Consider the following 27552-nt stretch of genomic DNA (forward strand, 5'->3'; position numbering starts at 1 on the left):
AGTGAGATCACAGAGAGCCATCACTGGGTCAGATCTGTGGAAGTTCTGCATGCTTTCACAGATACACAGCACCAAGTGACAATGGCTGTCTCTTCAAAGCACCAGCCATAGTCTGTGCCTACCTGCTCCACAGGGTTGTATGTGATTTCATAGAAAAACGGTTAAATGCCACATAAACTGACTGTTGGAAACTTTCGGGATGAATTGCATTTACCATTTCATAGAAACCGATGAATAGATTTAGCATGCTTATTGTTTAAGGTGTAAATCAAACCCTTCAGGATGTCATGATTGCAAAAAAAATCACAATATCAACACTTTTGTAAAAATGCCTCGCATTTTACAAAAGTGCCTGTGAAATTTTGATAGCAGTTGTCTAGGCGCATCCAGGTCTGTGTCCACTAAGGTTATGAACCTTTTGAAATGCGTAAGGGATCTGATGAAGGGCTTTATTCCCGGATGTCTGTGAGTAGAGCGATACCAGTAGTAGCAAGCTACCACTGTCCAATGATTAAGCCGTGGACATTTTGAAACACACATGCGTAAAAGCACACATAACTTACTTCATATCCGGACTTCTTTTAAGTGGTTATTTTTCTCCAGACCTTGGTTCTGCCATGCCTACATTCGGGTCTGGGAGGCAGCTGAAGACGTGTGTTACAGGGACGTGTGTTACACAGCCTTGGCGTTCCATACTAGACACGTTATTATGATTTTACTGTTTTTGCGGACTTTTAACACTGTTGGTTACCATGAAAGTAATGTGAAAACAAAATTGCAGAAAAATGTAATGTTTCTTGTTTCTTCTGATTATTCACGGAGTCCCTGGATAGGGTTGAACATATTCCCATGGCCCCTACAGCTGTGTTTAAGGATTGTGATGACAATGTGTCTCCACTCCCTATATTTTAGCTTTGGGCCCCCTGGGTAGGCTGTGCACCATGTGTGTGCTGAGGCTGCTCTTAAGGAGAGATGCACTATTACAAGCTGGCTTTGGGTCCCAGGGAGTTGGTTGCTGCTGCTTAGAAGTAATGACAGGGCGTGATCCCTGGTTGTTGCCATTGGGCCACCAGAGAGGGCTTTGTATCTGGTCTGTGTTGGCAAGGTTGTGGAGCTGACTGACCCCTTTGTGCTGCGTTTAGTTCTAAGGGCACACAGTGAGTCATTACCTGTGAATAATTAATTTGCTGTTTTTGAAAGATAAAGAATTACAGGCTTCGACTAGGCCTGGGCGAAGCACTACGCTACGCTCGCGTAGTTTGCGAAGTTCGCGCTACTTCGCGCTACGCGAACTGCACGTAGCACAGTGCGAACACGCGTAGCGTAGTGTTGCGAAGTGCTGCGGTCATTTTTTGCTTGCTCGCGGTCCTCAACGTCAAGTTGGCGACCGCGAGCAAGCAAAATGACATCCTGGCGAGACTTTTTCCTTGTTCGCGATCGCGAGCATGGAAAATAAACCTCCCGGCGAGATTCCCAACGCGAGAAGGTCAGGTTTCTCATTGCGAGGGGTCGCGTATGCTCGCGACCGCTCGCGATGAGAAACTACCAGTTTGCGTTGAGAAAGCTGCAGCTCGAGGAAAAATCTACTCGAGCAGCAGAAAACTACAGCTCGCACTGTGCAAGATGCCATTTTCAATGATTGCACAGTGCCGGTTGCTTGTCCGCACTGTGCAATCATTGAAAACAACATCTTGCACAGTGCGAACATGTTACTTCGCAGTTCGCGAAGTGCTACGCGTAGCTCGCGTAGTGCGAACTTCACTTTGCGTAGCTTCGCGAAGTGCTACTTCGCGAACTACGCCCACCCTTAGCTTCGACACTGTTAAGTTGGCTCTGGGTCCTTAGAGCACATCACGTTTGTGCACGTCCCCACTGCTTTAATGGGGGGGACCATGATATTTGGTCATTTATTGTCAGCTGTAAATGACGGATCCCCGAACAGTGTCATGTATGTGCATGTTTACATTGTGCTGAGGTGATAACCAGGTAATCGTTCACGCAGCTTTCTGATAGATGTCGTACGTGGTTTTTCTGAGTCCCCAGATAGATCATGCAGTCTGTGTGTCCTCCTTTGTACTGCCGGTCACTGGTGTATTCAACTGTGTAGCCTTGGACCGTGTCATGTATGTGCATGTAACTTGCATGATCGAGGTAACTATTAGCGGCGATGCTACGTGTCTCTCGGACCTCTTTCAAGTGCGTGCTGTCCTTTCTCCTCCCCCCCCCCCCGCACCGGGGCGGCAATCTGAGGGATAGCCCCGGGCGCCACAAGCTCTAGCTACGCCACTGGTCTAATAGTCCACTACAGCCACCTAGACCAGTCATCTTTTATGGTAGACATAGGCCACTGCAGCTGGCTATGAGGCTATAATAATAATAAATGCTCTTTGAGGCGGATTTCTATAAAAATGTATAATAATTCTATGGGTTGAATCCGTAGATGCCAACACTTCTACAATTGAATTTGGCAAGTAATTGCAATGCTTTTTAAAATTGTCAAGTTGTCAGCAGTCTAGACTGAAATAGTATCACAAGAGGTCAGACAGTGGTAATATTCCAAAGACCAACAACTTGCAATAGCCTTGTTCAGGACATCAACTTTTGAGGGTAAGAGTTCCGTTTCTATTCCCTACTGACTTGCAGATTAAATAGTCAATTTATTCGTTTATGTGAAATATAAGGAATACTTTAGCTGAGTCTAACGGATCTTCTTCTTCCACCATTGACTTGTTTCATGTAATCTTTTTAGGTTTCGCCTGCAATGCGCTTGTGCTGTGCTTGTGAAATCTCTTGTGTTTAATCTATCATTAAAGGGGGCTCTTATCAGTTCCCCCATCACAAATTACTGTGTTAATTCACTTTAGTGAGAACTTTATTTTGTTTAACTGCCCCTGGCTGCACGCATTTAAGCTACTTCTACGAAAGCTGTTCACTCTGTTTAAGCCCATTCACTGTCAAGATAAGATCTCTCCCCACAGAAAAGGCAGACAGCTTCTAACAGTATAATAGAATGCTTGCATTTTATTACATTATAATCTAATTCTAAATGTTGTAATAAACATTAAATGTTAAAAATAAAATAATATACAAGAGCTATGTGATATTTTACTACTGAATGGGCAGCCACCATTACCTTGCAGACAACAGGGTCAAGATTTGAAAGGTGCAGCAGGTGCAGTAGTACCAGGACGAAAAGTTGTCGGAACTCCTCTAAACTCAAACTATTGCTTTATGCAACTACTCAACAGGCAGTCACAATTGTAGTTACCTTGCGTTAAAAGGGACTTGACTTGAATGTTGCAGCCGGTGCAGTAGCACAGGGGACCAAAACTTCAAAGGAACACACTAAACCCAGATTATTGCTAACATTTTAAATTAAACAGGTAGGCACAAGTGCAATTACCTTGCAGACAACAGGGTCATCATTTCAATGGTGCAGCAGGTGCAGTAGCACTGGGACCAAAAGCTCTAGGCCCCCCAGTAGACAGTGATTATTGCTATATTTTACAAATAAACAGGCAGTCACAAAGGCAGTTATCTTTCAGGCATTAGGATCATGATTTGAATTGTGAAGCAGGTTCTGTGACACCGGGCCAAAAAGTTATCAGAACTCCTCTAAACACCAAATATTGTTATATTTTACTATTAAACTGGCAGTCACAATTGCAGTTACCTTGCAGTTGAAAGGGGCTTGATTTAAATGGCACAGCAGGTGCAGTGGCACCAGGGCCAAAGTTGTCATAACTCCACCAAACGCCAAATATTACTATATTTTACTACTAAACATGCAGTCACAAGTGCAGTTATCTTGCAGGCAACAGGGTCATTAATTGAATGGTGCAGCAGGTGCTGTGGCACCCGGCCCAAACGTTGTCAGAACTCCTCTAAACACCTAATATTGCTATATTTTACAACTAAACAGGCAGTCAAGAGTGCAGTTATCTAGCAAGCACTAGGGTCATTTTTAGGTCTCGCCTAGCTATTGCGTAGCAATCGCTATGCGAGACTGTAGTAAGGGGCTCCCAAAAGTGGATTGCATAGCGAGCACACGCACAATCACATGCATCGTGCCGCCATGCAATCCGTTTGGCACCGTACTTCAAAGGGTCTGCTCCCCCGCCTGTAATGCGCTCCCCCGCCCCCACCAAGCGCACGCGCCACGCTCCGCCGCGTCACAAATTTGCTTGTATGCATTTAATCGGCAAACAGTCCTTCCCTTGTTTTTCTTGTCCTCAAACTACAGAAAATACCACTTCCTTTCTCTGTCTTCCTCCACCAGTCCGGGTTTCCTTCTCGCTCATCTTCCTCTCTTAACCGCTCATCTTCCTCTCTTAACCGCACATCTCCTTGTCTTCCGCCTGCAATTAATCGGCAAACAGTCCTTCCCTTGTTTTTCTTGTTTTACAGAGAGCTCATTGACACGAGAGAGTGAGCAATAATTCCAGCAAATAACCCAGGAGCATACCGCAAAAGAACTTGAAGGTAAGCAGAACTCTTCAATTCAATTCAATTCAAACCACATAGTAATTGCACGGTGCACGAATAGAATTGTGAAAGTTTATGGGCGGCATCTGTTGCTCTTCCAGACCACAGACTAGGGCTACATGTGGGTTGTGCTGAAGTCCCGTTTCGCGTTTTATGTTTGCAGACCTGATGGTTGTGTTTTTTTAGCAAGCCACAACCCGCGCATGAGATCGCATAACCCGCCGCTGCATGTTTGATCCCATTGCGGCCTGCAAGGGGAGGGGGGCGGGTGACGTTGAACGCGGCCAAATGTGGATCCAATTAACTTTCCTCTCACAAGTACCTGTGACTGGGATGTTATGGGGCGAGAACGAATGTTGCGCAGTTCTTCCATGGTGATTTCTTTTTTGTGTCACAACCACAAATGATGGTGGAGCAACACATCGGAAGCGTTATCATCTCCCTCAACAAACACAAAGGTAAACCACATAATAGCCTAATTTGCTTTCTGCAAAAATGGAAAAAATAAACACATCAGTGAACTTTAGAGAGCGAAATTGCAGTTAGTGGTTATTCGCCTCGACGTGATAGAATGTGTCCTAAGATGTTTATTAAGTGGTTTCTTGTTCACGGAGATAATGAAGTTTCTGTGCAGGATATGAATGTGCCGCTCCGAGAGAAGGGCAGACATTAAACGGGAGGGGCACAGAAACCGTGATGGCGAGAAAGGTTTTGCTGAGTAGAGGGAGACGAAGTGAGAGGAGTGAAAGGACGCGAGGAAGTGGGAAGATCACGTGAAAATAAAAAGAGGCTTAGGGACGTGCACAGAAGGGAGTTGCAAGGAGAAAGAAGAGTTGCAAAAGAAAGCCAGAGAGGAGAGTGGAGAGTGGAGGGAGGCAGGTTAACGAGTTATGGGTGTGATCACAGTGGTGAAGCTAATGCAATCACATGAGAAGGCGAACAGCGAATACATCATCGGCAGGAACAGGAGAGGGTGGATGTGGTGAGCCGATGGCTGGGGCTGCAGTGGTGAAAGCAAGAGAAGGGGCAGCAGAGGTGAGAGCAGGGGGGAGCTACAGTGGGGAGAGCAGAGGGGGCTGCAGAGGTGAGAGCAAGGGAAGGGGCTATAGTAGTGGGAGCAAGGGGATGGGCAGCAGTGGTTAGAGCATGGTGAGGGTCTGCAGTAGTGAGAGCAAGGGGAGGGGCTGCAGAGGTGATGGGAAAGGGCAGCAGAGATGAAAGTAAGGGGAGGGGCTGCAGTCGTGAAAGCACAGTGAGAGGCTGCAGTGGTGAGAGCAAGGGGGGGCTGCAGTAGTGGGAGCAAGGGGAGGAGGATTTGCAGTGGTGAGAGCAAGGAGAGGAGCTGCAGTGGTGAGAGTGAAGAGAAGGACTGCAGTGGTGAGAGCATAGTGAGAAGCTGCACTGGTGAGAGCAAGGGGCGGGGCTGCAGTGGTGAGATTAAGTTAAGGATTGCAGTACAAGTGTAAGTAAATATGCCACGTAAAACAAGCTGTTAGTGGATGTATGCTTGTTTTTGCTGTCAGTTCCCCCGGGGCACAAGCAGGCATCCAATTCTGTCAGGACAGCTGATCGCAGCAAAAAAGACAGAAGTGGATGCCTGCTTGTGCCCCGGGGGGACTGACAAAAAAAACAAAACACGCAAAGCGTATTGGCACCAGATGGCACGCTGGGTGTTGAAAGGACTCCATAGGCGACAGTTTTGTTTGATCGCGGGGGAAAAATGCTACCGCCGGCCACAGCTTGCAGTGCATGTGCACGAGTGGTGCACGCGCAGCAGTAATCACGCCATATGGCGCCTCTGCTCAAGCGTGTGCCCGCGCACATGCACTGCAAGCTGTGGCCGGCGGTAGCATTCTTTGAAGCCCTTACTTAAAGTCACGCCAGACCAGCACAAGCGCTGGCTGGGTCAGGCGAGACCTAAAAACTGCTTATTATTAATCACATAGGCGAAACCTAATGTATTTACCAACGCTTGTTCCCATATACCTTCCGTCATTTAAGAAAGACTTAATATACAATCATATTTAATTTAATCTGTTAGAATAAGTACTGACTATACCCAAAAGTAATCTATGTATGTACAAATTTATATCAATTTGGTCTATCGTTATAGAACTATCTATCACTCTGATGTTAGGAGAATCCTTGAACTCTCTGCTGATGTTAATTATCTTATTTTTATATGGACATATGCCATTCAAAAATGAAATTAAAATCTTTAAACTAAAAACATATTAACCTGTGACGATCTAATAACTTGTTACTGCATTAGGATCCCAGCTCATTCCACAAAATCTATCAACAACTTTCAGAAAGGAATAACGTTTGAAAACAATGAAACATCCTATTTGTGTTAATGCTTGATCTGGAAATTATAAAAAATCCCTACTTACCTGTTGTGCCGAGGTTAGCTTCTTTTGAGCCGACTTCAGTACTATAGTCTCTTGGGGTATATCCCATGTGAGGTACCTACGGTATAAACAATACAATTAATCTTTTAAGGCAGGTAATTAAAAAGCAAATCATTCTGTTTGCCTGCGTGTGTAAATTGCAATGACCCTGGAAAACTTTACATTATTCATTTATTTTAAATCTTGTTACTGAAAGTTTTGAAAGCAGAACAAAGAATACAAAAGAAAAGAGTCTGAGTCTAAGATCAGTCAATAACAGTTGAAATCACTTTCATTATATCCAAAGCAGGAGGTCACCCTCATATGAGTTTTCAGCCATAAACCATAAAAAAATTGGAATGTTGAGAGCTTAACTGAAGACAATGGAGTGGCTCCGGGCTTACATCGGCTGGTGTAAGCCTTCTGCTCCAACATTTCAATGTTTATCTTCATGTTTCTCCCTTTTTAATTTAAAACATTCTACCCTTAGTGGGTGAAATGTTCTAATAGCCTTCCAGCCCTTCTGTCTCAGGCTTTAACAGCTGTTAAAGCCCATCTCCCTCGTTATAGGCCCTCGCCTGCGACCCAGGACTATAACTCGGGTTCAGGGCCTTAAAAACCGGTGTAGCTCTTGGCAGCGGGTTATAAGAATATATTACTGTTTAGCAAATCACAATATCAGTCTGAAACAAATGTTCAATGGCTTTGTGATTAAAACACGATTCTCACAATTTGTGCAACATCTTTGATATATCTATACAGTTATTTATTATTAATTCCATGAAGCGCAGCTGACTTTAAGGACGTGTTCTTTATGAAGTACATTTTTTGAGCACGGAAATATTTGAAATCTTAGTCCACCATAGTTGGACAAGAGAATGCGTTGCACAAAAATGACTGCTACCATGTGGTATCAACCCACCATTACCATGCAAACATTAGCTTGCAGTCCACAGAGTAATATGTGGTGTGTGGAATGAAGGCATTTGGACAGGAATGTCTCCTCTATGGTAAGCTGGCATGTAATGCAACTCAGAGAGCACAGAATTTTAAACTGATATTCTGATATTCATTTTGACTGTATGACAATATTTTCTGCACACGTCAAGTGTAGGTGTATGCACAGTGCACGTGTAGTACATGTATGTTAGCAGCACTATGTGTGTTGTATGAGTTGGTGCATTGGGGCCAATGAGATTTATTTTGGATGGCATTGATTTTTCAGGGCAAAAGATGGAGAACGGAGATAGCATCCCCAATCAATATTAAGGGCATTCTTGTGGCTAGAGGGTGGAGACCCAGAAAATAAAGTGAGAAGGATGGAGACAGGGATACCTTTAGAAATTCCATGAGGGCCTTGTTAGCAAAGGACTGCTACTGAGTTCTTCCTGAGCAGAGCCACTATATATATGGTAGGGGTGGGGTGTGGGACTGCAGCTTCTGTTGTGCAAGATGAAGAGGCGACTTTTACGGCTTGCCCTATTGTCTTTGATAACTGCTACAGGAAGAGGATGGAAGCCATATGCATAAAACGCACACATTAATGCGCTCAGGTTTTGAACACTCCCACTTGAAATTACCCCTTTGCAACCTGCTATCAGACGCATCACTTCACACAAAGGCTGTGTTTGGAGAGCAGAACTGACTCAAACATGTTCTAAACCCTCAGAGTGGATCCACAGCCCATCTGAAAAATATGGCATCCAAACCAACCCACCTTGTTCCAGTTACAACCCTTTAATGACCAAGAAAGGGAGTGCTTCCCAGAGTACTCAAACGACTGCAATGTGACCAGGGCTAGTGTCTATATGACAGCCATTCTCCCAGAGGTGAGAAGGCATCACCTGATGCTTGCAATTTTCTGGAGCAGCTAAGGGTCTGCCATATTGCTTAAATGCTTGCCTGTTTGTGCAGAGAAGGAAGGAAGGTCCCTGGCTGAGCAGGAGGAGAGCCTGTCCAAGAGAAGTGTGTTCCCAGGGTGTGGGGCACTCAGAAGTAGCTGAATGTTGGAAGGGAGCAAAGCTGGTCCTAACCCAAAGACCTCATTCTTCCTCGGCCTCCCGTTACAGCTTCCACCGTCAGCTGTGTTAATTAGCCACTGTGCAGCTCGGGATCCCCTCCACTCCCATAAACACCAAGGGGCTAGTGCTGCAGCTGTCACCCAAGGTGTCCACCCAATAGGTGCAGCTGCATCTGCCTCAAGGGCCACAACTGCCATAGAAGAGCGTCTGCCTACATCGGCCTCAAGGGACACAATTGCCGAAGACAAATGTCTGCCTACATTAGCCCACAAGCTGTGATGGCCAACAAGTCTGCCAAGGGCATTGCTCAGAGTGAGTGATCCTAAAGGGAGCTACACCACAGTCATTGTTCTCCTGCCTCGGAGCCGAAACCCGCGTGTTTGAACACCCTGACCGCACCAGTACCCTGTCTGAATGAACTGACAGATTGTGTCTAACGTGAGCAGAGGGAAACTGTTGCTGCCAACACCATCCTGCACAAACTTGTTGGGCCAAAAGGTAACTGAACAGAATCACAAGCCAATCTTCGCAGTAATCATTAGTGATCTACACCCTTTCCTAACTTATATCTGTTCCCATATCTTTGCCTGGGTCCCATATTTTAAAAAAGCAGGACTAATGTGCACCATATGGATAGCCACTTTTTTTGATCCCACAGGGGGAAATACAAGCCTACAACCGACCCACCTTTGGAATATTTAGTATTTCATAATGCTGTGTGATTAAACTACTTTGTTTTACTTAAAAAGCCTAACACTGGGCTGGACAATACTTTATTGAGACTGGTGGCTGACTGTCGCGTTTTGGGCTCCCCCACTCTACATCCCTGAGAAGTATTTGCTACCCTGACAGTCAAGTGTAGAAAGTGTTGTAATTGATACAGTTTGCATAGCCGTAGTAGGACTTACACCCATCACAACAAAACCAACAACACCCCACAGCCCACCTGCTCAGGCACGATCAAATCGATACTCATCAGCACTGCACTTCTCAATATCGTGCACGCTCAACAGCCACTCGCTCTGCAAACACGCCACATGGATCTGAGACCAGCTAGACGAAGACACCCCTGTCCTCTTGTTCCTCATGGAAACATGGCTGACCGCAGCATCAACACTAGGCATCACCACAGCCATAACTGCTGCATACAAGATCATCAGGCAAGACCGACAACATAGACTTGGAGTAGGAATCACCACCGTTCTCAAGGACATCATCAGCTGCACCACCTCCACAGAAACTGGAACCAACTACATGGAACACCTCAACTTCAAACTCCAGGGTCCCGTCAGACCCTTGCCCACACCACCCTTTCAATAAAGTGTCCATCCCTATTAGCAAAACTCTCATCCTCAACAGCTCCATTGACACAGCCACCTTCCAGAAGCTTAGAAACATGCAGCGATAGACGCCCTCCTGAAGAATCCTACAGCCGACCCAGATTAACTCACAAACTACCGACCAATCTTCCTACTATGATACACAGCCAAGGTCCAAGAAAAAGAAGCCATCTACGGACATCTTGCTGCCCACTTCGCTAAACGGCAGCTCCTCAGTGCCATGCAATCAAGATTCAAACAAAGCTGCACAGGGAAAGCCCTCACTGCAGCAACAGATAACATCTGGATGATCCTAGACAGATGTAAAAAAAAAAAGCAGCCAGCTGACTGGACTAAGGAAATGCCCTCGATGTAGGAATCACCAAATACCAACTCAAAAAAAGTTTATAGACCATCCAAGACACAGCAGCCAGACTTGTCCTCAACCTCCCATGCTGATCTTAAATCACCCTACACCTGAGGGAACTCCACTGGCACCTGACACACAAGCTCACACAGTGCAAGCTTCTCACTCACAGATACAAAGCACTACACAACACAGGCCCAATCTACCTTAACAGCTACATTCATTTCCATCAACCTTCGAGGCACCTCTGCTCAGTCGAACTCTCACTAGCACATATCCCACTCATACATAAAAACAAGTCAGGAGGTTGCTCCAAGTCATACATTGCTCCCAAAGCATTGAATGACCTCCCACACCACATCAGGGCATCCTCCGTTCTTCTTGATGCCTGCAAGAAGCTGAAGACATGGCTGTTGCATTATTACCCTCGAGGGTAGCCTCACACACATGGAAAGCACCAGTATACTCTCATTGGGGATAGTGTGCTATAACAATACACATAACATAACACATATGATAACTGACCCCAGGATACCAGTGGCAAAAGACATCATCGTCCACGGTTGGGACCCATTAGCCTATCAGCTCTCTGGTCACCTAAATAGGGTCTGACAGGTGGCACTTTTTCTACTTGTTTTCCTGCATTCCTTGGCACATATTACACCTATGTTTGGCAGTTGGAGGCGTGCCTGGGTTTTATCGCACAAGGTAATTCTGGATGTGATAAAACCTACCACTTGTAATTCTGTTCTGGTTAAAAGTTCTAGCCCAAGTATTTGCAGATCTAAGCAGAACTTTCCCACCTATTCCGGGTAATTTGTGTGATCATCAAACCCAGTGCAGAGATTGAAAATGTTCATGCACAACATAATAACTGTGAAATGTTTATCATCAAGCAGCTTTCTACCCTCTCCCATCATGAGACTTTAAAGTGTATAGCAAAGGGCAAAATCCCAGGACATCTTGTACACTTGAGGGCAAAGGCTACTTACATTGTTTCAGTTACTCCTGAAATTCATGCATATCTTTTGTTCTCATAATCAACATGCTCATAAATGCATAATTTTATGGATTTGATCTCCAAATGTGCATCTTGGCCAAACATATTTAGTAACCATATTACCACTGGAATTGTGTGTATGTAATTTTGACTAAACAGATAATAACCTTATCATAATCTGACCATCGATATGTTTATTAAACAAAATTACTTTCACCAGAGAGTCCCTAGGCATAGTAAAAACAAGAGGCAAGGTAAAGAAGAACTCTAGTGTGTGTCCCTTTCCTAGCAATTTATCCAGCCTCAACTAATTTGAAAAGATGAATTAGAAGAACAAAGGGGTGCAGCCAAATTGTTTGAAGGACCAGGTGGAGAATTGACCGGTCAATCCATTGATAAGCATTTTCAGTGTCTAACTACGACAATGTAAATGGGATGTTTTGAGGCCCAAAGGCATACAAAATAGACATTGTAATGAGTATGTCAAGATTTAATAAAGCGTTTTATTAGTTAATAAGTGTGGGCCATATTTTTTTAGCCCCAACACTAAAACAATGGCATACAAAATAGACATTGTAATGGGTATGTCAAGATTTAATAAAGCGTTTTATTAGTTAATAAGTGTGGGCCATATTTTTTTAGCCCCAACACTAGCCAGATCATAGAAGCAAATCCTCATGATATATGACTCCTTCAGGGTTCTCATGTTCATAAAAATCTATTATTTTCCCTGCAAGCCATATCTACTACATACTAATAATAGATTTTTATGAACATGAGAACCCTGAAGGAGTCATATATCATGAGGATTTGCTTCTATGATCTGGCTAGTGAGGGACAAGGTGTACGGCTAGACTCTGAGGTGATCACATGAGATCTAGTCAATGTAGAGTCAATATTGTATTTAAATCTCCCACTATAATGAGACCCTGCTTGGCAAAGCCAGGTATAAATATGAAGAGTTTTTGCAAAATGTCTTACCCCTTATTAGGAGCAAAGATAGAACAAACATCACCTTTTGACCCCTGACATGTATGTGTGAAATGAACCTCCTCTTGGCCTCTTGTAACTCCAGCTCTACAAAAGGCAACAGGCCTAGCTCTCAAGTCATACCTATTTGTTGGAAGATTGTGAGAAAACTAAACACTGCATCCACTTGCCAGACATGTACAGCACAGCTGTCATTGCCAAAATAGATGTCTGTTGACAACGCAAATGTGCATGGCATCTGTACACTGCATGTAAACAGTGCCCCACAACACACATGGACAAATTCCTAGATACATCACACATTCATACACACATATAGGCAAAATATAAATAAGCTAACATATGTACTTATGACAACAGGCCAACAACACAAAAAACAATGCACATAAACCACAGACATACGAGCACCCATGTACACAGATAGACAAATATACACCAATGCACATAGACCAAAAGATAAAAAGACATCTATGCACACATGCCAAACGACAAAGATGCAACATGAAAACTGACAAACTGTCACAGATGACAATCATACAGACATGCAAACTGTAGGAAGGGCAAATAGTGTTAGATCTTCAAGAAAACCCCATTTGTTACTGATAATACACTGGCCTATTTACACCGAATCGATGTTGGGCATCTCTTTGGAGAAACCTCTTGTTTTGGATTTTAAAAGTGATATAGAATCTATGTACTGAAGCTAAAAGATACGAGGGTTCCAATGCTCATGAACACACTCAAAGGCATCCACACAAACAGAAAATACGCATGCAGGCACACCTACAGATGTCATACATAAATCTACTGTCATGGGGTGGCGTGCTTGAAAGACAGAGGAATGGACAGGCTGAGCGATGTAGAACTGATACAGTATGGATCGATATTAGTGCTGGGACAATTCAGCAGTCATGGCCACCTAAACGTTATCTACATTGGGGTGGAAATAGGTGTGAGTTAGAGAAAGACATGGAGTGTATAAGCTTATCAAAGTCTGGAATAACTAGTTGTTTATAACAAAGGTAAACAGGCAGGAAGCATGCCCACTGCATCTGTGAATCCTTGGAAATAATCATGCATGAACAGCACTGCAAATCACTACCACTATCAGTCTTTTTTTTTTTTTATTCAAGTCATTTTTATTGAAATAACAATACAATAACTCTTCCAATCAAAAAAGTTCAAATCAGTCTTTGGAAGACAAATACAAAACAGAAATAAATAGCACCTGACACATGATATAAAGTAGAATAAACATAAAGTAAAGTAAAGTAAAGTAAACATAAAATAAAGCACCTCCGGCTTGCATCATCAATGAACAGGTACATATATATACACATACTGCTATATACACATACTGCACAAAATATGGGAGCGGCGCACCTGGGTTCAAGAGGATACACCCTGTCGTACGGACAACCAACCTCGTTCAGAAAGACCAAACCACATAATAACATTTCAATATTTCAGGGTGGCTCATAATGAAAGGAGGATACGTCTAATGATTTCCAAAGCTTCCTATTGGAAGGGCTCCAAGTAGAAGCTTGTAGAGCCGGATTATTAGAACCTCTCAGGAAAGATAACCACTCCTGCCAGATTTTGAAGCTCACCTCATTCGCATTCTTCCATTTGCAAAGTACTACTTTACAAGCCATTGTGAGCATTAAGTCCAAGAGCTGACGATCCTGAGCATTTGATATTTGTGGGTCCAGCGCCCCTAAAACAACATATACAAAGTCCTGAACAGGCCTTATCTTGAACACATGATAAATGCAGTTGAATATTTTCCCCCAGTAATCCCCCAGTGAAGGACAATGAAATAGCATGTGTGCAAGATCACCAGAGCCTGCTTGACAATTCCAACACACAGAGGACTCCCTTAATTTACATTTGAAAAGTTTGTCCGGCGTCCAGAACGCCCTGTTGAGTAGCATATATTTCGTTTGGAAGAGGATGGGCGATACCTTGTGATGAAGGGCCAACTTATGTATCGCCTCCCAGTCAAAAGTTATACCGGTTCGATTTGGCTCGGCCTCCCAATGTAACTCCACCCTTTTATGATTCCTCGTCGGTAAAGGCAGTAACAGTTTATACACCCTCGAAACGAAGTGGCCAGCATGCACAAGGCGTGGTATATGAGTTATTAACCATGGGGTATAAGGAGAGAAGTTACGCGCAGTCAGCATCATTTTGATTTTCAAAAAATCATAAAATTCCATTGAGGTGAGATCATGCCTTTGTTGCAGGATCGAGAACGGCAGTGGAGCCTTATCATCATATAAGTCCTTCACCAAATTGATGCCCTTCTTGGACCAGGACTCCCAAACTAGCCCACTACTATTATATTTGAGATGGGAATTCCTCCACAAGGACATATACGAAGACCCAGCGAATGTCAACTTTGTTTTATGTGTTTGATCAAGTCTAAGCAAAGCTCGTCTAGTATTTAGCATGATATATTTGGAGTGTGGTAGATGTGACAGATCCATCGTGAGAAGGGCCTCCAAAGGAGCGTGATCTATCAGCGCCTCTTCAATGTCTACCCATATTGGTGTATAGGCAGGGGACTTTATCAACCATTGAGCACCTTGTTTGCAAAGAAACGCTGTCTGGTAGTTCCTAAAGGAGGGGAGACCCAGGCCGCCTTTATCTTTTGCCAATTGCAGCTTCTTCAATGAAATTCTGGCTTTCTTGCCCTGCCACAGAAAACTGCCAAACAGCTGATCCACTTTAGTAATAAAGTTATTCGAAAACGTCATAGGGAGCATGCTGGCCAGATAGTTCAACAACGGAGTTGACATCATTTTGAGTGTCTCCGCTCTACCCCACCAGGAAAGAAAATTTGGAGACCAGCCCTCCAGCAATGTAGAAATCTTTTTAAGGGTCAAATCCTCATTTACTCTCAACGTAGAGATCAAATCTTTGTCAAAGTCTAGCCCAAGATATTTAAAGCACCGAGGCTGCCAAGTGAGACCGGAGTTCCCAATGATCCCTTTATCCCCAACATTGTTCAGAAGCTTGACCTCCGTTTTGTCCTTATTGAGTTTATATCCAGATACTCTGGAAAAGTCTTCAATAACAGTCATGAGGGCAGGTATGGCCTCATCCGCTCTTTCAGACACAATAAGTACGTCGTCTGCGTAAGCAGTTAATTTAACAATGCAATCACCAAATGGCACACCAGCTATCTTAGGATCATTCCTTATATGGTATAAGAATGGTTCAATTGCTAACAAGAACAAGGAGGGAGACAGGGGACATCCCTGTCGCGTGCCCTGCTTTAAACAAAAGGGGGAGGAGAAGGAACCACCCGCTCTGACCCTTGCCGAAGGACAACAGTATAGGGACATTACTAGTTTTGTAAACGATTCCCCAAGATTGAATTTACACAAAACTGCATTAAGGAAGGACCAATCAACCTTGTCAAACGCTTTTTCAGCATCTAGAGTTATTGCTGCCGTGGGCGTACCAAGGAGTTTCGCTTTTTCTAAGACGTGCGCCAAAATCCTTGTATTGTCACTGGACAACCGATTTATAAGGAAGCCAGCTTGGGAAGGGTGGATCAACTGGGGAAGAACCCTCTGGAGGCGAGCGGAGAGGATCATAGCAAGAAGTTTACAATCTATGTTAATCAGCGAAATTGGCCTATAGTTTTTCGGTAACGACGGGTCTTTCCCTTCCTTAGGAAGTACAGCAATTATTGCTTCCGCTAGTGTACCTCTGACCTCGCCAGATTCATTGATGTCTTGAAATAAGTGTAGGAGGGGTTCGACTAAAAGGGAGGGAAAGGTTTTATAAAATTTTGCCGTGAAACCATCAGGGCCAGGAGCTTTCCCTATCTTTAGCTTTTTAATTGCAGTCTCTATCTCCAGAGCATTGATTGGATTATTGAGACTGGCCTGGTCTTCAGCAGAAAGCTGCGGAAGGACACACTCGTCTAAGTACTCCTTAATCCCGGATTCCTCCACCGCCGTATTCTTTGCATAAAGGTCTTCGTAAAATACTCTGAACACCTCTGTTATTTTATCTGGGTCAGAGTGTGAGGATCCCAATGCATCCTTAACAACACTAATAGAGTTCTTCTGGACTTTGAACTTCAAGTATGAGGCTAGGGACCTACCTGCCTTATTAGATTCGCAAAGCTTAAACCTCCTACCCTTATCAAGCCAGACTCCCGCCCTTTCGCTAACTATTTTATTATATTCATATTTCTTATTCGCCAACGCCGCAAGAGACATATCATCCCTATCTTTTAAGTGTCTGATCTCTAGGTTCCTAATATCGGCCTCCAAGGCCTCCAGCTTTGCAGTATGGTTTTTGTTCATGGCTGACCTAATTTTGATACACACTCCCCTTATAGTACTTTTCAAGGCATCCCACCGAACGAGATCGGACGTGTCCCCCTTTTTGTTAATCTGAAGATAGGACGAGATCGCCTCATGTATAGTGGACCGGTGTTTATCACTGTTTAGGATTTCATCATTCAGACGCCAAGATGTCTGACGTGAGGAAGGTTTGACATTAGCAAGTGATAAGGATATGCAAGAGTGATCAGACACTACACGGGGTTCTATGGTAGTGGACTCTACTCTAGGGACGCCGTTCTGTGTTATGAGGATATAGTCAATCCGGGAGTACGAATCATGTGGTGCGGAATAAAAAGTATAGTCTCTCCCAGTGGGATTCTGGAGCCTCCATGTATCCACCAATTGGAAGCGTTGACACAGGTTAAGAAGAGCTTTATGTGACTTATTTGACTTGAAGGGGCAGCGTGAATCTCTATCTAAAGTTGCATCCAACGGCAGATTGAAATCCCCAGCCAAGATGTGTACCGCATTATCCGGAATAGTTTCAAGATGCTTATTCAGAGCGTTCCAAAACTTCAGATCGCTAGTGTTGGGGGCATAAATGTTAGTGACATAAAACTCTGTATTATCCCTACTCAATTTGGCCGTGACCCACCTTCCATCCACACACGCTTCAGAGGACAAGATCTCTACCTTAGATTTCCTCGCCACAAGTATCAGGACCCCATTCTTTTTGTTCACCGCTTCAGCCCCCACGACCTCATTATAAAATTTATTCCTCAAGTGATAAAACTGCTTCGCTTCAAGCTTTGTCTCCTGTAGTAAAACAATATCTCCCCTCATTCTTTTCACATAATCCAAAATCTTTTGTCTCTTGACAGGCTGGTTCAGGCCTTTAACATTAAGAGATAATATCTTCAATCTGTCTATATTGCATACTCCCAACGGAGAACTAATTGAGCTAATTGGCATCATAAGGTTGCAGCATCATACCGATAAACATACATTTCACACAATAAGCACATTCAGGGCAGTAGTAGAGTCCAACACCACCCACACCCACGAGCATCAATGAGATGGTGACTATGCAAGCAAGAGGAGACAACAACAAAAAACATTGAACACACACCCTTCCCCAAAAAACCCTCAACCCCCCACCCTCCCCACCCCCACTGTACGTAGTAGGCATGGTGACTGGAAAAAGATTGCGTCACATCCCCCCGTGCTTGACCATTGCAGAATAAAAAGAAACATGGAACAGAGGAACTAACACAGTCAAATGGAGGTATACTTCTCACTATAGTAATATCAAACAACCCACATCGGGAGCTCACTCCTCAGGGACCGCATCTGCCGGTCAAGAGCCATTAACCAAAGTAACAAGAAGCCACCAACGTGCTCCTCAAACCACCCTATGTGAAGCATGACCATTTGTAATCGTGGTCAAAGGAGCCGACACACATCTTATTGATAAGCATTAATGACAACATACACTGAAACCAGGTAATGGAAACAACCAACAGATCACTCATTGGAAAGTGTCCTAAAGCGGAGAGTCGCACTGACGACAACCCCTCACCGTGAGACGATGAAGCACATATAAACTTATGAATTCTGAATTGGCAAAAGAGAACATGAAACACATATAAAATTGTGAATTGGCAAAAGAGAAGATGGACCGGTCACTTGTATCCTGATGCCGAGGCCTGATCAACTGTACCCACGGAGTTACTCGTTTCCATGTCCAAGTCTTCCGGCCCATCAAGCATACGTTTCAGTTTCAGTGGATCAGAAAAAAGGTGCGGAGAGCCATGGATCATCACACGATATTTTGCAGGGCCCACGAACCCATATTGGAAGCCTCTTTTCTTTAGCATCGGTCGGAGTGCCAAGAACGCCTTCCTAACTTCCACCGTCTCTTTACTGTAGTCCTGAGAGATGAAGATTTTGACCGATTTCCATAAGATATGGTTGTTTTTCCGCATGAACCCAAGGATTTGCTCAACATGCTGGTAACGCAGCGGTTTACAGACAATAGCTCTAGGACCTTTTTGATTCTTATTTATTCTGCCCGGTACTCTATGAGCCCTATCAAACTCCAGTGGATGAGTAAAGGACATATTAGTAGCCTGGGTGAACCACGATTCCAAAAAAGCCACACAGCTCCCATACTGATCCTCCGATCCTTCCGGAAGACCAAAAATACGTAGGTTACCCCTTCTGTTTCTGTCCTCCAACTCCGCCAGCTTCCGTGTTGTTTGATCCGCGGTTATGCACAGGCGTTTAATGGCACTACATGATTTTACTTCCAGGTCCTCTAATCTGCCAATTCTCGATTCTGCTTCTAACAATTTTGCATTGGTTTCGCGGTTATCTTGCCGAATCGCCGCTACCTCTTCCTTGGTCGCTTTCGCCAGCTCCCTAACTTCATCTAGCTTATTAAGTATCAGGTCCATCGGGTCCGTGTTGCCTTTCCCTCCCTTGTTGGGTGAACTTGGATTCGACTGATCAGATTTGAGTCTCTTCATACTTTTCACTGAGTCCTTACCGTCCGCCATGGTCGCTAGTTACACCTCTTCCGTGGGCATACTCAGCTGCCTCCTTGTGTACCAGCCCCCACCTGTAGAATGACTGACGGTCGCCGGGTCTTCCGTTGTCTTATAGTATCCAATTCCTTAGAGCGCACAATAAGCCCATAGGTCTACCACATGTGATAGTATGGACGCATTACCTGTCCATTCCGTGGCTGCTACCTGCGCTGTCAGTGGATCACCATGAATAAGCACGCACTTTCATATATAAGCAGAGACGTAAAACAGCAAATATGTGCAAGGCTGGCTGCACCGACCCAGGATAAATCCGTGTAGTAAAGCACAGGGTGATCCAGATAGAAACACAGGGTGCCAAGTTGGTAAGTCTTAGATCTCGCGTCTTGGTATCGGATTCACCCACAGCTCCCCATCTCCAGGCAGAGGATCTAAAAACCCCGATCTAGGCAGGCAGACCGTATCACAGGCAGTATGGCAGACTGGCAGACTCAGCCGAGACAGCTTAGATCCACTTGGGAGAGAGCAGGCCACCTCTCATTCTCGTCTTCGCACCAACAATCGCGCCGACACTGCCTCCATTTCTAGTGACGAGCAGCGTCAGCAGAACTGATCAGAGTTAGGCGCGGCTCTGTACCTGGCTTCCCCACCTTCCAGAACATGACAAAGATAGCCGTCATTGCTCGTAGCAGGGACTCCCCTCTTCACAGGACATCACTCAGGCACCGTTGCAGTGACCTCGAGATTCCCCGACTGGGATGCGGGTGCCGCCATTTTGCGAACGCGGTAGGCATCAATGGCTCGACTCAGATTTAAGCTGGTCATCTGCACCAGCCCATACGCGCACCCCTCCACATACCGGTTATCACCGCAGCAACCAGCAATCGGCAGCAAGTTCCTCCGACATTGACTTCCAAGCCGGTCGACAACACCCCGGCAGTCACGCGGTCACATGTCCTGCTACACTCCTCTCGGCCATCGATCGGAGCACACGAAGGTCCCGGAGAGCCGCTTCCCTGCGTCCAAAAACCTCCAAGTTTCACCTCGGCTGCCCCCTTACATTCCGGTTAAAGATTCCTCAACTTGTCGTTTCGTTGGGGCAGCGAGACCCGTTCCTCCGTCCTTTTTCGAAGATCGCACGGGCAGAGAGATTCACAGCGCCGCCATCTCTTTCTGCGTCCAAACCACGCCCCCCTACCACTATCATTCTAACATTAGCTAGTAACACACTAACAGTTGTCACATCCCTCCACGTATGGTAAACATCATGTATCGAGTTCACAGCCTTACTTTTACACATCAGTGTTTTCAGGTTAGTCGAACTGGTTTCACTGAAGTTATTTAAAAGATAAGCCTACAAAATACATTAATTTGTTAAAATCCAAGACTAAAGACATGTTGCACAGCAGATAAGTAAAACTGTGGCAACAATTCATACACTAAATGTATATATTTGATGTTTATGATGTTGGCAACGTCACTTGTTATCACATTTTCCAAGGAGTTATATGTGATTTCCATTGGCAATTTAGAATGGAACAGTTAAAACAAGAACTATATAGTAAGGCTGGTAACATTTGAAGGTATCCCAAATCGTAATCCCACTGATTTTGAGTACAAATATTCAATGATAGGAGGTTCGGAAGGACTAAAATATCTAAGCTTACGAAAAGTCTAACTGTACAGTTTATGTTGTCTGGAATGAATTTGAAAGTGAAGAAGTAATTTAGAACACTTGCAAGACAAATTATTGAGAAACCATCCTTTTAAAAAAAAAAAAAAATCAAGTATTTAAAACAAAAGGAAAACAATTGCCAATACAATTCATAATACGTAATTTGTTTGGAAACAGAAATGCATCCAAATGCCACAATATAGACAGCAGGATAGAAATGAGAGATCACTCATATTGACGCTACTTTTGGATGTGAGGAAAAAAATGCTATGGATGTGCTGAAACAGAGCTGAGTGCTTACTGGAGGCCAGGAAAGGGCTGAAGCAATAGCAGTGGGGCAAAACCAAAGGGGATTATGGAAGGAGTGTTGAACATTGCAAGCACTCACCCCCAGTCAACTGATCTGGGTTTAATCCATTATCATTCTTTAGGTCACTCCGCCACCCCAGTTCAGACATGGCCATATGCAAATCAGTCTGACCCTGTGCCTCATGGGAACAGTCCAGCCCGAACTGCCAAGCCATGTCTCCCCTGGACCGGAAACAAGCATCCTGGGACCGGTTTCTGGCTAATCAGCCGTCATCAGCCAGGCTAGCTTGAATCCAGTGGCAAAGTGAGCAAGGGACCCACGTCTGGGCATACCCTGCCAACTCAGGGCGAACAAAGCAAAACCAAAGGGGATGATGGACGGAGTATTGAACATTGCAAGCGCTCACCCCCAGTCAACTGATCTGGGTTTAACCCATCAACATTCTTTAGCTCATAGCAGTGTCAGGCACCTTGCTCTCTGCGGTCAAGGTCACCAGCAGAGGTGCTCCACGAACTGCACTGAAGTACAATAAAGCCCCGAACAAACAATTTCAAACACAAGCTTGTGCTTCATTTACTATCTGAACACCATGAATACCAGAAAAAGGGCATGGACAAGCCTTGTTACCTGCCTTTCCCAAGACGGTTGTTTTCCCATAGATGTCAACAGAGGTTCCCAATCCAAGATGAAGGAGTCTTTTCCTGTGTTGTCTGTCACTGTAAGTATCATATATAAGGATGCATGTCTAAATGAAGAGTGTGTCGCAATGCGTTCAACCTCTTATTGTACATTTTGAGCGCTGCCTGTTTGTTTCAATTTTTGCAACCTGATTTTCGCACCTTGCAGTTGGAGCTTTCTACTGGATTCTACTTATGGATATCTTTCCCTAGCTCTTTCTCCTTCCTGATGCCAGGAAGAGTTTAGTGCCAAGCTACTCTCTCTAGTACTAATCTTAGCCTTCAACCAGGACTTAGAAGATTGACTTGCAAGTTTTTTTTAAATTACCATTGTGGTTATTTTCCTTCTAACTATGACCTTTTGGGGAGACACTTGTCACCTTTCATATATACTGATCTGTGCAGGTCTGCACCGTGGCTATTGCAAGGAGTCACTCTTTGCTCAGGCAACCAAGGGAACTCAACATATCTTCTCAGTATCCAGTCCTTTATACAATATGGCAATTAAAACTAGCAGTTGACAGTTCAAAATTATAATAGTCATGCCATTTGTTGTTAAGGGCGAGAGAAGAGAATTGAAACAGTCAATATGATCCCGCTTTCAAGAATTCGCTACTAAGTGTACATGTATATCAATGCCCTGGTGCACAGAACATTACACTGAATTTAATAAATAAATTATGATTACAATGTGAACATACAAACAGCATTTCAGAAAACCCCAAAATATAAAAAAATTGGATTAAAAGGGCAATAGAACGTTTTTGACCCTAAATGAAGAAATGTAGATGTCCTCGGGTGGTTTAAGATCCAATTCAGATTTTCATATTGTGGCATAAAAACATTAAAGAAATTAGGAGACAAAATGTACAAGTGAACTTACTATGCTGACCAGGGTGGCCAGTATTTAATCGATCAATACCAGCAAAAATAGCCTTTTTATTTTAAATTAGTTAAGATAACCACACTAACTTTTACGAGCTGACCAACCAGCAAATTTTATATTATGAGGGACATGTTTTACCAAGACAAGACCTCTGAGGGAGCATGAATGTCCGCTTAGCCTCTGGTCTTGAAATCAGGTGGACAGAAGGCTGGTATTTGGCAATAGTAGGTTATGGCCTCCTTCCCACAAAGTCTAATTTATGCTCCAAGGAGCAACAGCTGACATAATCATTTGGGTACAAGCAGGCAGAGTGAACATATGGATATGTTAGTGTCCATGTATGCTATATGTTTTAACACGCACCAGATGCCATGGGCATTTTGCAGATGGGAAGCCTCAACTGACATTACACCTTCATAGTGCTCACTCAATTGCAAATAACTCATCACCATGCCTACAACTAGTCATCCTGTCAACAAAGCAAACTAACAAATTGCAGTACCTGAATTTACAGTAAGAAGCAAGATATATTCTTTCAAGTGTTTCTCCAGTTTTTGAGCATAAGCGTAAAAGCCAATTTTGACCTGTTACAGCAATAAGAGATGATTTGTAGTCCAAAGGATTTTGAAGAAATTCACCCTGATGGAGACACAAACAATGCAATCAGACTAAAAGTATTTTCTCCAAGTCAGCTTGTAAAAACTTCTTTTTGTTTGATTACTTTACTAAAACATCTTTCAACTTTGAAAGGGTGTGAATTGTACGCCTTATGAATCAATTTTGGTTGGTCATCAAAATAAATCAAAAACTACAATTTTACCTACAAAACGCTACTTAATAACATGCCGGATAACCTGGGCCCCCTCCGAGCAAAATGATAAAAGACCACTGGGGTATTGGATGATCTCGACTGGGAGGCGGCACTCATGCATCCACGGGAGGTGACCATTAAGTTAAGGTTGCGACTCATCCAATATAAAATACTACACCGTGTCTATTTTGATAGGGCAAGACTGCATAAAATTGGATGAGCTCCGAGTCCAGAGTGTCTTTGCTGTCACATTGATCGTGGAACATACATACACACTCTATGGGAATGTCCCAAAGTCCAAACATACTGGGAAAAGATTGTGGCAGAGCTGAATAATATACTAGAAGTCCAAATAGAGCTGGAACCAAAGTTTCTTCTTTTGGGGATCCCTACCGAAGTGGACATCCCGAGGCGCAAGCTTGTCCTCGCCAACTTAGGGTTGGTCGTGGCCAGACGAGACATTGCCAAATACTGGGGAGCCCTGCGACTACCCACCCTGACTGAATGGCGGGAGAGTCTTGATTTATACATGGTGGCGGAGCAAGTGACCTACAAGGCTAGGGGTTGCCCACGGAAGTTTCGTAAAATATGGGCCCCATGGATAAACTATTATGATTTAGACATTGGGGGGGAGGCAGGGGATGGGGACCTACTACAGGATGGACCGGGGAGGGAGCCTTGAATGTAGCGATGTCCCAAGACCCGCGTGTAATGTAACTAAGACTCTATATATCGGCTGTGCCCAGGCCACCCAAACTGGGCTTCTGCCTGGCTGGACGAGGATAATGTACCCTAATGTGTGCCTTGCCATGTGGATATGGATGGATATTTATTGTGCATTGTGTATTCATGCTTGGTTGGAAGTTTTGGTTTTGTATCAAAAGCAAAATAAAAATATTTATATAAAAAAAACCTACAATTTTAGATTCTTCTCATAAAATATACTTTGATGTATTTGGAAACCTTAGTGCAAGCGAAAAATGACAGTTTTAGCAGCTACTAAGCACAGGATGGCCTCAGTCTCTCAACATGGCACCAGAACATAATTCCATGCCAAAGTGGTGATATGTAAAGTTTGAATGCCTCTTCAGGGTCTGTCATGAGCAGATATTTTCCTGACCTTATCAGTGAGGGCTGTGACTGGTTCTGCTCCATTTCATGAGGGTAGATAGAGATGACGTGCCACCCCACCCCAGACTATCCTTTCCCCGGCTCCAATGCTGAATGCAGGTCTCCATGGAGAAGAAGGTTGACACCTTAATGCCTACAGCCAGGAGTTAGAGCTCTGTAAGGGAATTCTAGATATCTATCTGATTCTGTGAGGTTAGGTAGAGATGATGTGCCCCTCCTCCCTACTCTCCCTTTTCCAGGCTCCATTGCAATGCTGAATGCAGTTCTCCAAACCATAGTGCCATAGAAAGAGAGAATACTGTGGTGCCTTAATATCTTGGGCCAGGAGTTAGGGATCGGTAAGGGAATCTTAGATACCCCACCCCATTACAATAAGCTTTAGACCTCATCCTAGTAATGTTATCTACACTCAGATCACTGTCTAGTGGCATTAAAGCTCACTGAAACTACCTTTATTTATATCTAATTTCAATATTATGGCTGACTGAAACTACCCTTATTTACAGCAAGTATCAATGTTAGTGCACTTGTATTCAGCAGAGTTTGTGCACACATTAAGCTTCAATGGCATTATAATCGGTCAAAGCTTAATTATTTTCACCAATATTATCCATGATTTCTTTTTGCATCGAGGAGAATCACAAAATGCATTTAGCATTTTGGCAAAATGTTGTAAAAATTATAAAATATTCCACAATAGCTTGGAAATGGGATATGAGAACAAACATAGATTCTGCTTCAATGAGGAAAGTCCAATTACCTCCATGCAGGAAACAGGTATGAACTATAAAACTAAGTGAAATATAATTTTTCCTCCTTAAGTGCACCGCATCTAGGCTTTTAAGGTGTCATACCGGAAGAGATTGTATGTACATTTACAAAAGTAATCATTATCCAATTTGATTAAAAAGCCTCCTAGGATGTTACAACATAAAATAATTCACAATATATATTAAACACATTCTCCTTAAATTTTGTAAATACTTTAAAACTTACTACTGGGCATTCACATAATAAGGCATCCTCTATTTTTTCCAATTTAGAGCACTTTGCTAGCTCATAAAGCTGTAGCGGCTTTGCAGCAACACTAAAGTAAAAAAAGAAAGCAGTGTTTTAGAGAAATGTAACAGATACAAATTTGTCCCAATAACTGTTTTTTTAAAGAAACCCAAAAATTGTTATTTATCAAATGAACTTTGACCAAACATCAAAAATATTCTAAATTTGACTGTCCTTCCAATAAAGCATTACCTCAAGTTTCACTTTTTGCTCAAAAGGAAACATCTCTATGCGTTTAATGTGAAACTTCCCAAGTTAACATCCCTAGGTCCTGTTCACAAAGGTATTTTGGCGTATGTAAAGTATTACTTCTATAGTACTCTCTTACACACTGGTGTATGCCTTTATGAAGTGGCCAAAACATGGAAAATGGTAAAACTAATATAAATAGAGAGGACTGTTCCATCTTTTCCTTTTTATAGAAAGTGGAACATTTAGGAGGTGATTCACAAAGGCATGTAAGAATACTTAAAACAGTACTCCTGAAGTACTTTGTGTGTACTCATAAATGCTTTTGTGAATCAGCCGATGTGTGTCCACTTTCAAAGGAGATTTCCAGTCATATAACTCTTACAACAGTAACTAAGAATAACTTATGCTTGTCTACATACATTGCATTTCCAAAAGTTCCAAACCTAGCATAACTCAGTAAAAAAAGAGTGTGTCATTTAAGCTCTTGAGCATTGTCTCCTTAGTTTTACCTGTGGACATTCCCATGTATGCGTAATACAAGTTATCATGAAAATGAACACCCACTCAGAATGATCTTCTGTGATTGATACCTCAAATACAGCAGACCAAAACCTGCATGAAAAATAACGTCATTACACAAAGCTGAACATAGCTCTGCCTTTATGCGTGAGGACTGAGGGATAGGAGTTGACAGACAGGCAATGGGAAACAGTGCTTTGAGAGTTAAAAAGGTATCACGAAATTCACGTCTCAAATACACTAGATTTAATTATTTGCATCAGTCCTATCTCACCCCAAAATGGCTTAATTGTATGTTCCCAGAGGTAAACCCCAAATGCGCACGTTTTGCATGTCCTGAAGTTGATTTTTACCACATGGTATGGTCTTGGAAATTGAAAAGTTCTGGACTGAAACAATATCACTTAAGTCGCAAATAACAGACAGGCTGACCGTTGACATTAAATCCAATTTCCTGTTGACTGGGAGTGATGGTACACACTAAAAAAAAAAAAATGTGATAGGAAATGTATAGTCCTAGCCGAAGTCTTGATCAAATAATAGATAGCAATGGCCTGAAAATCCCCTATGGCTCCCCTGTTGAAAACCTGTATTGCTGCTCTCTGTAAATGGGCCGCGTGGAAGTGGGCATGTGGCCACCTCTAGCGACAAGAAGCGAAACGCCCCCTCTCCAGGGGGGAAGCATGGGATAAATATTTGGAGGCGCTGCAAACCAAACCGGATGAGTGGCCGCCATGAATCCACCAGTAGATATACTGAGGTGCGTTCAGTCTACGGGAAAGTATTGGGGGCCCCTGGAGAGCATGAGAAAATAAAATGCCCCTTAACCAGACCATGCGCGTAGGAGAGAGGGGAAGAGTTAAGTAG

At 43.5% G+C, this 27552-nt stretch overlaps 1 protein-coding gene across 4 annotated transcripts in view; it reads right to left on the bottom strand.

The window, feature by feature from the left end:
- Nucleotides 1-27552, bottom strand: part of DCAF17 (DDB1 and CUL4 associated factor 17) — a 443011-nt gene that overhangs the window by 311015 nt on the left and 104444 nt on the right. For all 4 annotated transcript variants that reach the window (XR_014978925.1, XM_085645323.1, XM_085645321.1 and 1 more), the window contains exons 4-6: nucleotides 25912-26002; nucleotides 23476-23612; nucleotides 6879-6954 (exon numbers count right to left, since the gene is read on the bottom strand). Coding sequence is in view for 3 of the 4 variants with exons in the window: in XM_085645323.1 (XP_085501449.1) it covers nucleotides 6879-6954; nucleotides 23476-23612; nucleotides 25912-26002 (304 nt within the window). In the remaining variant the exon portion in view is untranslated. The remainder of the gene's footprint in view (nucleotides 1-6878; nucleotides 6955-23475; nucleotides 23613-25911; nucleotides 26003-27552) is intronic.

The sequence above is a fragment of the Triturus cristatus genome, chromosome 3_1 (genome assembly GCF_964204655.1).
Source record: "Triturus cristatus chromosome 3_1, aTriCri1.1, whole genome shotgun sequence".
NCBI classification, from domain to species: domain Eukaryota; kingdom Metazoa; phylum Chordata; class Amphibia; order Caudata; family Salamandridae; genus Triturus; species Triturus cristatus.